The sequence below is a fragment of the Meles meles genome, chromosome 6 (assembly GCF_922984935.1).
Source record: "Meles meles chromosome 6, mMelMel3.1 paternal haplotype, whole genome shotgun sequence".
In the NCBI taxonomy this organism is placed as follows: Eukaryota; Metazoa; Chordata; class Mammalia; order Carnivora; family Mustelidae; genus Meles; species Meles meles.
The window spans coordinates 56,129,407-56,142,182 of record NC_060071.1 but is presented as its reverse complement, the minus strand read 5'-3'; the positions used below and the strand labels follow the sequence as shown (position 1 = coordinate 56,142,182).

Below are 12,776 nucleotides of genomic sequence, written 5' to 3'. Positions count from 1 at the left end.
CATAACCATCCAAGCCTCCCTCAAAAACATTGAAAAATCCAGAATACACCAGCTGTCTCTACACCTTAAAGAACTGGAGAATCAACAACAAATCAAACCAACTCCACATGCAAGAAGGGAAATAATCAAGATTAGAGCAGAGATCAATGAGGTAGAAACGAGAGAGACAGTAGAACATATCAATGAAACTAGAAGCTGGTTCTTTGAAAGAATCAATAAGATCCATAAACCATTGGCCACACTAATCCAAAAGAAAGAGAGAAAGCCCAAATTAATAAAATTATGAATGAAAAGGGAGAGATCACAACTAACACTAAGGAAATAGAAACAATCATCAGAAATTATTACCAACAGTTATATGCCAATAACCTAAGCAACCTAGATGAAATGGATGCATTCCTGGAAGACTACAAACTCCCAAAATTGAACCAGGAAGAAACTGACAACCTGAATAGACCGATATCTAGTAACGAGATTGAAGCAGTGATCAAAAACCTCCCAAAAAACAAGAGCCCAGGACCTGACAGATTCCCTGGGGAATTCTACCAAACTTTCAAAGAAGAAATAACACCAATTCTCCTGAAGCTGTTCCAAAAAATTGAAGCAGAAGGAAAACTTCCACACTCTTTTTATGAAGCCAGCATCACCCTGATCCCCAAACCAGGCAAAGACCCTACCAAAAAGGAGAATTTCAGACCAATATCACTGATGAATATGGATTCTAAGATTCTCAACAAGATCCTAGCAAACAGGATCCAGCAGCACATTAAAAAGATTATCCACCATGACCAGGTGGGATTCATCCCTGGGTTGCAAGGTTGGTTTAACATTCGCAAATCAATCAATGTGATAGAACAAATCAATAAGAGAAGAGAGAAGAACCACATGGTCCTCTCAATTGATGCAGAAAAAGCATTTGACAAAATCCAGAATCCGTTCCTGATGAAAACACTTCAAAGTATAAGGGATGGAGGGACCATTCCTGAACTTCATAAAGTCTATCTATGAAAGACCCACAGCAAATATCATCCTCAATGGGAAAAAGCTTGCAGCCTTCCCGTTGAGATCAGGAACACGACAAGGATGCCCACTCTCACCACTCTTGTTCAACATAGTATTAGAAGTTCTAGCAACGGCAATCAGACAACAAAGAGAAATAAAATGTATCCAAATTGGCAAGGAAGAAGTCAAACTCTCTCTCTTCAGAGATGACATGATTCTTTATATGGAAAACCCCAAAGACTCCACCCCCAAACTACTAGAACTCATACAGCAATTCAGTAACGTGGCAGGATACAAAGTCAATGTACAGAAATCAGTGGCTTTCTTATACACTAACAATGAAAATACAGAAAGGGAAATTAGAGAATCGAATCCATTTATTATAGCACCAAGAACCATAAGATACCTGGGGATAAACCTAACCAAAGAGGTAAAGGACCTGTACTCGAGGAACTACAGAACACTCATGAAAGAAATTGAAGAAGACACAAAAAGATGGAAGACTGTTCCATGCTCTTGGATTGGAAGAATAAACATTGTTAAAATGTCTATACTGCCTAGAGCAATCTATACTTTTAATGCCATTCCGATCAAAATTCCACCGGTATTTTTCAAAGAGCTGGAGCAAATAATCCTAAAATTTGTATGGAATCAGAAGAGACCCCGAATTGCTAAGGAGATGTTGAAAAAGAAAAACAAAACTGGCGGCATCACTTTACCCATTTCAAGCTTTACTACAAAGCTGTGATCACCAAGACAGCGTGGTACTGGCATAAAAACAGACACACAGACCAGTGGAACAGAGTGGAGAGCCCAGATATGGACCCTCAACTCTATGGTGAAATAATCTTCGACAAAACAGGAAAAAAAATTCAATGGAAAAAAGACAGTCTCTTCAATAAATGGTGCTGGGAAAACTGGACAGCGATATGTAGAAGAATGATACTCGACCATTCTCTTACACCGTACACAAAGATAAACTCGAAATGGATAAAAGACCTCAACGTGAGACAGGAATCTATCAGAATCCTAGAGGAGAACATAGGCAGTAACCTCTTCAATATCAGCCACAGCAACTTCTTTCAAGGTATGTCTCCAAAGGCCAAGGAAACAAAAGCAAAAATGAACTTTTGGGACTTCATCAAGATCAAAAGCTTCTGCACAGCAAAGGAAACAGTCAACAAAACAAAAAGGCAACCCACGGAATGGGAGAAGATATTTGCAAATGACAGTACAGACAAAAGGTTGATATCCAGGATCTATAAAGAACTTCTCAAACTCAACACACACAAAACAGATAATCATATCAAAAAATGGGCAGAAGATATGAACAGACACTTCTCCAACGGAGACATACAAATGGCTATCAGACACATGAAAAAATGTTCATCATCACTAGCCATCAGGGAGATTCAAATTAAAACCACATTGAGATACCACCTGACACCAGTTAGAATGGCCAAAATTAGCAAGACAGGAAACAACGTGTGTTGGAGAGGATGTGGAGAAAGGGGAACCCTCTTACACTGTTGGTGGGAATGCAAGTTAGTGTAGCCACTTTGGAGAACAGTGTGGAGATTCCTGAAGAAATTAAGAATAGAGCTTCCCTATGACCCTGCAATTGCACTGCTGGGTATTTACCCCAAAGATACAGATGTAGTGAAAAGAAGAGCCATCTGTACCCCAATGTTTATTGCAGCAATGGCCACGGTCGCCAAACTGTGGAAAGAACCAAGATGCCCTTCAACGGATGAATGGATAAGGAAGATGTGGTCCATATACACAATAGAGTATTACGCCTCCATCAGAAAGGATGAATACCCAACTTTTGTAGCAACATGGACGGGAATGGAAGAAATTATGCTGAGCGAAATAAGTCAAGCAGAGAGAGTCAAGTATCATATGGTCTCACTTATTTGTGGAGCATAACAAAGAACGTGGAGGACATGGGGAGATGGAGAGGAGAGGGATTTGAGGGAAACTGGAAGGGGAGATGAACCATGAGAGACTATGGACTCTGAAAAACAACCAGAGGTTTTTGAAGGGGCGGGGGGGTGGGAGGTTGAGGAACCAGGTGATGGGTAATAGGGAGAGCACGTACTGCATGGAGCGCTGGGTGTGATGCCAAAACAATGAACACTGTTATGCTGTAAATAAACAAATAAAAAAATTAGAAAAAAAAAGAATATAGCAATTCTAATTTTATTTTCAAGGATAAAGAGACGTCTAATAGTAAAACAGGATTTAAGCCCTCTGTTTCCTTCTGCTTAGCACAGTAATAAATACAATCATAGTAATCATTGACAACAGACAGGATGGGATTCCTGTTGTGAGATCATTTCTGATGTGACTGATTGGTTAGGATGGTTCTTAAGTATTAAAGTATGCAATTTAGAATGACACTTGCTGCAAACATTTCATTTTACTGAGAGAACAGACTTGATACTCATATCTCCATAAGAAATATGCCAAATGTGATAGCTGCCCAATGGTTTCTCTTTTGCAGCGAAAAGACTTTATGCCATGATAACAAGTAAGAATTCAGAAATGCTGCTCCTCAGCAAGAGGAATTTCTTGCTCACTGAGTTAAGACGTCTCATTTCCTGAGTGTATGCTAATGGAGGAGTGAGTAATGATGGTGGATTCTCAGTTACTACCTATGTAATCCTTTCAAAGCTCATATCTGATTCTTCAAAAATGGCTCAAGGAGTTTGAGAAGATTTCTATTGATTCTAAGTTAAATATTAAGTTTATTGAAGAAGTTCTCCAGAGACTTCGACACTGGCTATAGCATTCATGAGGAGCCAGCTACAAATGAACAAGAAAATCTTTCCCTTAGTACTAGAATAAAACTTAAAATTCAACACCGAGGGTGTTATGTTTGTCCTAAATGTCTTTTACCCCTCTTTAAAGAAAAATACCTAAAGTCTTCATAAATTTCACTGAGATTGAAGTCAGGATACTTGGAGATTTTAGTACAAAGTTACCGTGTGATTTTGGCATGTGATTCAGAATCTCCAAGCCTTAGTTTTCCTGTTTACAAATGAGCTCATTGGACCAAAAGCCTTCAAAGATGAAATTCCACAACTCTAGGAGTGTGTTCTGCATCTTTTTATGAAATAAATATCCAAAACTAGATTATATTGGAATTGCAGGAAGGAGGTAAATTGGTGGGTAAGAGAACACTGCATCTGGGTATATGGGAAAAAGTATCCTTAAATAGAAAGTGTATGTTATACAAGTGTTCTAAGTGTTGAGTCCTTCTGAATTTTCTAGGCTAATCTCTTCTCTGTTTTATAACACAATGAGTGCAATTCCTGTTAATAATCATACTAACTTTCTAAGTATTTGAACTGACCTCAGAGGATCGTTCCATTTTTCTTAAAGATGCACACAAAACTGAATTCTGCCAAGTGGGTTCTTACTAATAGAAGCATCTCGTTGTCAATAAAATGCTGCAGTGTGGTTGGTTCTGCTAATATACTTCACTTTCATCATTCCCACCTACTTCCTTCATAGCTGGAGGAGACTGCAACAATTTTCAGAGCAAGGAAGAGTACAGATTTTCTTTTTCTGTACTTTGCCTTGAATTAAACATTTCCAAGAAAATAAAGTGTGTCTGATTGGTCCTCTTTAGGAAATCACTTGGTTAAGAGCCATCTGTGAATGACTAGAGACAGGTGAGGAGATCTGGAAATAGTCAGCCTGAAGTTTGAGTACTGAGCCTAAGTCATAAGGTTTCATAGGTTTTCCCTCAAGGATATACACAGAATCTTTGTGAGTCAGGGCTTTTGTCACAATTTCTTGGTTTCTTTAGGTATTTCTAGTACTTCTTTGAATCTAAAGGTGATTTTTTTTCTGTGCAAATGAAACTTTATTTCCTTATATCTATGTTTCCCTTTATTCTCTTCATATTGAAGGATAATTGACTTACAGTATGATGTTACTTTCAAGTGTATAACACATTGATTTGACAATTCTGTACATGACTCAGTGCTCAGCACAGTAAATGTATTCATCATCTGTCAGCATACATTATTACAATATTATTGACTTTATTCCATATGCTGTACTTTTCATTTCTGTGGTTTATTTACATTATAACTGGATGTTTGTACCTCTGAATCCCCTGTATCTATTTCTCCCATTCCCTTTCCCATCTGCCATGTGGGAACCATCAGGTTTTTTCTGTATTTAAGAGTCTGTTTGTTTTGTGTTTGAGGTTCCACCTATCAGTGAAATCATATAGTATTTGTCTTTCTCTGTAAAAGTGACTTTTTTAAAATTTAATTTGTATATTTGAAGAGAGAGAGGGAGCAGGACCAGGGGGTGGGATGGGAGGAGAAGCAGGTTCCCTGCTGAGCAGGGAACCTGACATGGGGCTCTGGAGTGAGATTCCAGGACACTGGGATCATGACCTGAGCCAAAGGCAGAAGCTTAACTAATTGAGCCACCCAGATGCCCCTCTCTGTTAAAGGTGACTTTTTAAAAGAATCATAGTGAAACCAAAGGTAATGTTGTTAATGTTAAAATCCAGATGGATTAAGGAGACAATAAATAATAATGCTTTAGATATTATACAAAGAAGATGGCTTATAGCATTTATTACCACTTTTAGATAAAATGTATGGGGAAAATTCCTTAAACAATAGTAAAAACGTCTCATTTATTTTATTTACTGTTTTATTGAGCAGCTTTACTTATAATGCAGCAGATACAACTGAGCTGGGTCATCACAATTAATATTTCTTAAATCAGTCTTAGGGATACATCCAAGTGATTTATCAATTATGCTCTTTGACCTATCAGACTTCCCATGTTGTACCTGGGAAAGTAAAGTAAAAGTAAAGATGTCAATCATCTGTTTATCCTAAGCACTTTGACTTAAGTACAGATACATTAAATAAAGTGAGATCTGAGTTGGGACCTTTCTTTAGGTAGTAAGATCCTTGAAATACTTTTATAATTGTAGATACTATTTTAGGGTGAATCAAGAAATGCATTGAGGAAGACTACAAGGACAATAGAAATTTACTGTCGAAAAAAATAGAACATAGACAAATTTTGCATAATGCAAAATGGTAGAGTCTATTTCTAAAGTAACATTGTAATAGATGAATGGGTAAAGAAAATATGGTACATATATACAATGGAATATTACACAGTCATCAGAAAAGATGAATACACAACTTTTGTATCAATGTGGATAGGACTGGAGGAGATTATGCTGAGTGAAATAAGTTAGGCAGAGAACATCAATTATCATATGGTTTCACTTACTTGTGAAGCATAGGGAATAACATAGAGGATATTAGGAAAAGGAATGGAAAAAGTGAATTGGGGTAAATTGGAGGGGGAGATGAACCATGAGAGACTGTGGACTCTGAGAAACAAATGGGGTTTTGGAGAGGAGGAGAGTGGGGAGATGGATGAGCCTGGTGGTTGTTATTAAGGAGGGCATGTATTGCATGGAGCACTGGGTATGGTACATAAACAATGAATCTTGGAACACTGAAGAAATAAAATTAAAGTAAGATGTTAAAAAAATTAAAAAATAAAGTAACATTGTACAAAATACATTGACAAACACTGAAAACAAATCTTAAGAGTTGTAGCATAGTGTTGCCTCCCTATTTATCTAACAACATATAATTAGGATGAGAATTGTTTCTTTCTTGATTTTTAATGGCTGCTAATTTGTATAAGCTCCTATTTTAATCCATTGGATCCACATAATTTCCACAAGAAATATTAATTGAGTCCTAGTGATGCTTATAATCAGTATGAAGATACTGACAAATAAAGATTAACCATATGTGCATGTATGTATTTATATGGAAATATAAAACAGTTACATGAAAATTAAGTATGGTCATTGATGAAATTGCAATTTAATTTTATAGGTAGGTAGGAATATATAACACTTTATTTTTCATACTTAACAGAAATTACTGAAGCTCTACTTGAAAGTGAAGTTCTAATACCTCTTTTTATGTAGAGTTCTCAGTTTTTTTAAAAGCAATAATGAAGTTATACATAATCTGTAGTGTTCATGGTGATCACAAGGGTCTTGAAAGTCCATGACATTCATCTTGTGGTCTTACCAATGAAGTCTGTTATGGCATCTCCCTAGAACTTACAACTTGTCGACTCAGCCTTCTCATTGCCACCTTCATATCTCTGTTCCTTAAAGTATAGATGGCAGGATTTAATACAGGAGTGATGACGAAGTCCACAATGGCAAAAAATGTATCCATTGACTTGGTAGGGAAAGGCCACACATAGAGAAACATGCATGGAGTGAAAAATAAAACCACTACAGTGATGTGAGCTGACAGAGTGATGAATGCTTTGGATAAATCTTTTGAAGAATGTTGTCTGACAGTTATCAGAATAAAGATGTATGATACAATTAAGAAAAAGAAGGTGCCCATAGATATGAAGCCACTGTTGGCAGTGACCACAAATTCTAGTCTATAAGTGTCCATGCATGCAAGTTTAATAACTCTAGGGAAATCACAATAAAAGCTCCCCACATTATTAGGGCCACAGAAAGGTAAATTTATGACAAAAACAAACTGAGACACAGCATGAATCACCCCAATGATCCAAGCAGCCATTATCAAAAGCATGCACATTTTGGGATTCATAGTAGTTAGATAATGGAGAGGCTTGCAAATTGCTGTGTACCTGTCATATGCCATGGCTATGAGCAGTACCATCTCAACTCCTCCCATGACATGAATAAAGAACATTTGTATCATGCAGTTGTGAAAGGAAATGATTTTGCAACCACTGAAAAGATCAGAGATCATCCTAGGAACTGTGGTGGATGAAAGGCCTAGGTCAATGAGTGATAGGTTGGCCAGCAGGATATACATGGGGGAATGTAAGTGAGAATCCAAAATCACTGTTAACATAATGAAGAGGTTTCCCAAGATAATTCCCACATAGAACAAAGAGAAGAAAAGAAAAAGGAAAACCTGCATTCCCAAGGATTGTGCAAGTCCCAGTAACACAAACTCAGTTATGACAGAGCCATTTACTTGGTCCATTGAATCACAAGGAAGGGAAGACTCTAAAGTGACCTGAAAGAAATGAGAGAAGGAATTAACTTTGAGGAGTGCCTCACATAATGTGTTAAATGTTGATAGTTTAAATTTATTATTGACGGATCTTTTACTTAATTGACAGTAAATTACTTAGAAATAATGGGAACCCAGAGTATGGGTTGGTAGTATGACTAAAGCTGCACTCAGAGGCCATCTATTGCATTCAATTGCTCTTATTTATTCAAGTACATGGAGTAATCAGGCAACTTAAGAAGTTAGAAATGGATGTACAAATTAAACTCAAGGAATTTAGGTAAAATAAAATAATAAAAATTAAAAACAAAAATAATACGTATTGATGCCTAGAAAATTAGAAGAGTATACATAAGCATACAAAAAAGTTTTTTTAACAAAAAATAGACAACATTTGAAAATATAATCAAGAATAATTAAACAAAAATTACAAATGAGTATAGAATAATAACAGTTAACATAATAACAGTTAATACAATTTTGAAGTCTGTTTTTTATGTGTTACTTTTGGGTTTGTATGCTGAAATGGTGTTTGTACTGGAGGTTGAGTGATTATTTTTGTAACAGTAAAATCCCACACTACATTAATCTTTTATCCTAAAGTTTCTAAACTTCCATTTATAACAGATAATCTATTTGTGAACTTTAATTATTATAATATGGACAATCACAATGCAAAATACGGAACTGAGTATATTCAAAGTCGTGGAGTCGGAGTCAGTAGCATGTAAAGGATAGGCAGGGAAAAAAACACATAAATAAATGGGAAGAATGAAGATCAATGGGAAAGAGGGTAAGAAAATAAAAGGAGGGTGAGGAGAAGAAATAAATTCCTAGACGTCAAATAGGGAGGATAAAATGATGATCAAAAAAAGGAATTGGTAGAACATGGCACATCTTTGCTTAGGTACCTGCCATAGTTTAAATCAACATTGATTGATATATTACAAACACTTGGGTATGAAATTTACTTGGGTTTCCATTCACTATTTTAGGTATATTTTGACTGGAAGGATGGAAAGTAACAGTAAACTGTAGGGAAAATAACCACTGAGATAAAGACAAGTTAAGATTTTAAGCATATGAATCATGGGTGTAGCAATGGGGTTTGGTAGAATAGAGCGGTTGAACATGATGCCTCAGTGAACTGACAGGTGAATCACCTCTAAAAAAATTAGGAAGTAACTGATCAAAAGCATCCGTTCAGCCTCCAGGCACTATTTTACTTACCTTCATTCTAATATTTATAGCTTTTCATAAATAAATATTAAAGTTTTTTATATAGGACCCTTTCTGCTTAGTCTAACACTGTATTACCTGCCTAAAACAGTGGCTGGCACATAGAAAAAGCCTAGGAAATAAGTGATGAACGAATTTCCTAGAAATAGGTACTAAATTATTCATAGAAGAAACAAAACAGTAGCCCTCACAAATATATAGAGAAATTGATTTAATAATATCTTCTCCTAAGCTTGTATTTCCTGGTATAATCCTGTTCTATGTACATAAAAAGTGAGTGTTTAACTGAGTGAAGAAATTTCTGCCCTTTTTACCACAAACATCTGGAATTAGCATATATCATTGATGGGGAAATTCTCATGATCTGAGAGAGAAAAAGACCATGCACTTGTTTCTCTGCCTTTTTAGAAAACCCTGGTGACTTTGTGAGGCTCTCAGGAGTTCAGAAGCCAAGACTCCATCGAGTTTGGTATCATTCCTGCTGGAGACATAATATTTTTCAGTCATTCAGGACCTGGGGAGACCCATCTTTAAATAGAAAATATAGAAATTATAGAAAATATAGAAACATATTAAACAAATAAGACAATCAGAATTATAGATTTGTATAGGAGTGGGAAAGAACTTCAAGAGAATCTTGTTCAGTTACTTCATTCAAGTGGCTAGACAGTGCATTCCCAGTGATACATTCACAGAGCCAGAATTAGAAGTCAGCCTAACGTCCAGTCCAGTGGTCTTCCTCAGTAATGCTCTATACCTGCTTAAATAGAGTCATGAAAAATCTAGAATTATTTATATTTGAAAGGATCACTTTAACCTATTTGGAAGTGCCCTATTCAAGGCTGAGTTTTTATTCATTTAAAATAAAATTGGCCTTCTGGGGCACCTGGGTGGCTTGGTTGTTAAGTGTCTGCCTTCGGCTCAGGTCATGATCCTAGGTCCTGGGATGGAGCCCCACACTGGGCTCCCTACTCAGCAGGGAACCTACTTCTCCCTCTTCATCTGCTGCTCCCTGCTTGTGGTTCCCTCTCTCTGTTAGATAAATAAACAAAATCTTTAAAAAACAAAATAAAATAAAATTGGTCTTCCCTTCCTGAAAGACTTTTTTTTCTTGCCATAGGAAATTGCTCTTCTTAACCCTCTTTCCTGTTTCATCACATAACCTGGTCAATCCTTAAACAGTTCCATCTCAGAACTTATAGCTATCAGCTCCTCTGTACCTATACCATCCCCTGGCATGGGACCAGAAGCTTTCTGACTCTGAGAATAGCCTCTCAGACTAGGCATTGGCTGATGCCTTCAAATGTGGGGAAAGTAATACTGAAGGAGAGGGAATCACACCAGAATCCTGGAGGAGGGGGATTGAGACTTCATTCCTTTTGTTTAAAACAGAATTCATTCTCAAAAAGGCATGAATAGCTGAAGCCAGATGTCTGTTTTACACAATGAAAAGAAAAGTTTAAAATAAGTTGGAGAGCACAAAAATCAGAAACACCTGAATCTTGAAAAACCTTCACAAATTGAACATATCAAATGGTGTGCATGTGTCTGTCTGTGTGTGTGTGTGTCTGTAGAATTGACTTGATAAGACAATGCAATGATTGTAATTTGAAAATAAAAGAGTGATGACATAAATAACAGGACAAAATATTTTCAAAACAAGAAAACTTCTGACACTAATATTTTACAGAGGAACAGATACTGAAGCGGAGTTAAGGGGGAGTGAGAGAGGGACACAACCACGACAGGTGCATTTTATAATTAAAAAAACTTTCCTACCTGCCTGTTCAGCCACAGGATTTACATTTTTGGAAGAATAGAAATTCAGAGAACTCAGTCTTATTTTCTGTACATAATCTTCCTTCAAAGACAAAGCTATATATGATTCTTCAAAATAGGAAATAAGCTAATTAGATGCACAGGAGAATGACCTACTGTTGTCTCAGAGAAGGCCAATGCCGAGCCCATTATTAGTTTCTCCTAGGGGACTAAATCTTTGAGTCGCATTGGTTTCTCCCTGAGAGAAATAATGAAAAAGAAATTGCCTGGTAATGCAACAGAGGGGAAGAGGGAAGATTTGAGGCAATATGTTGGTTTGTGTAAAAATATCCCTATGTATCGGGACGCCTGGGTGGCTTAGTTGGTTGAGTGACTGCCTTTAGCTCATGTCATGATCCTGGAATCCCGGGATCGAGTCCTGCATCAGGCTCCCAGCTCCACAGGAACTCTGCTTCTCCCTCTGTCCTTATCCCCTCTCATGCTATCTCTCACTATCTCGCTCTCAAATAAATAAATAAAAACTTTAAAAAAATCCCTGATCTTTGGGATGAAATGCTTAGATGCACTGAGATAAGGGCTGAGGGTGTGAAAACATATCCTGAGTGGACAGACATACCACCACTTGTAGGACCAGACTTGAAGAAATACATGTAAAACCCCCGATATGTAAAGATAATTCTTACAACTGACAGGAGGGTGATAAATAGATCACTTTCCTATTATCAGTTATAGCGCATGTTTACCTTTGTAGGTTTACCTGCAGTCCCAAACTTTGGAGTTTAGAAGATGAAAGTCTTCTTGAATGCATTTAACCTTTATTTTTCTGAGTTGACTAGATAGAACTAAAATTTGTACATTATTGGATTAATTTCTGAAGAGATCAGTGGAAAACAGATACAAACACAAAAGAGGAAAAATATAGGAGGTTATTTCAAGTGTTTGTAAGAAGATCATATTTACCTTGAGGGAGATGCTCATTCTTAAGACCTATGACAAGGTACTGAAACAACTAAAAACAACTGAAACAAGAAACTGTTTCTGTAAAGAAATAAGGCTTTATCTATATTTGATATGTAGATAGAAAGAATCTGATCTTTAGGCTCTCATGGGGTCCAAAAGTGTCAAGTGTCTATCTTTGTTTGAGCTATGTTTGCTTAGAGTTGTATTTTATATTCTCTTTTTGAGAACCAATGGAAAATCATAATTCTTTAGAATAGCTTCAGAATGATGGTTAGTGTCAAATTAATTTTTGAAAAGCATTGACATTTCAAAATATATAAGTAATGATACAAACTGGAGAATAATGCAGGCAGAAATATTTAGAAATAAATAGGAATGTATGGTCAGTGACATGAGTTGGTATATATATGATGAAGTAAAATAATTTAATTGCTTGGAAGAAGCACAGCTACTCCAAGATTGGAAAAAGTTTCTCTTGTTACCTCCCTGCCTCACTGGCTATTGCAAGGCAGGGAACACTCCACAGCCCCATAAATCATTCTATAATGTCAATGTACTTCTGTCCTGATATGCCTGTATTCTAAATGGCCAACTGGATACCAGGCAGAATAGTATATTAAGATGAATGAGGGAGAATCTAGGCAGAAATAAAGCCCTAGGAAATTCTCCAGCCTAGCATAGGGCACACTGTGATTTGTGAGTGATCCCCTG

At 36.7% G+C, this 12,776-nt stretch overlaps 1 protein-coding gene across 2 annotated transcripts; it reads right to left on the bottom strand.

The window, feature by feature from the left end:
- Window positions 1-4,876: 4,876 nt before the first annotated feature.
- LOC123944464 (olfactory receptor 4F6-like) lies at window positions 4,877-8,057 on the bottom strand. Of its 2 annotated transcripts, XM_046009589.1 has the most exons (2): window positions 7,139-8,057; window positions 4,877-4,890 (listed from the first exon to the last, which is right to left on the bottom strand). In XM_046009589.1, the coding sequence occupies exons 1-2, from the start codon at window positions 8,055-8,057 to the stop codon at window positions 4,877-4,879; spliced, it is 933 nt and encodes a 310-aa protein (XP_045865545.1). The 2 variants fall into 2 exon arrangements, with proteins under 2 accessions (XP_045865545.1, XP_045865544.1); XM_046009588.1 differs by lacking the exon at window positions 4,877-4,890 and having other exon boundaries at window positions 7,119-8,057.
- Window positions 8,058-12,776: the final 4,719 nt, after the last annotated feature.

Bases quoted from the DNA above. Each gene is read 5' to 3' on its own strand.
- LOC123944464 (XM_046009588.1), bottom strand. From the start codon at position 8,057: ATGGACCAAGTAAATGGCTCTGTCATAACTGAGTTTGTGTTACTGGGA.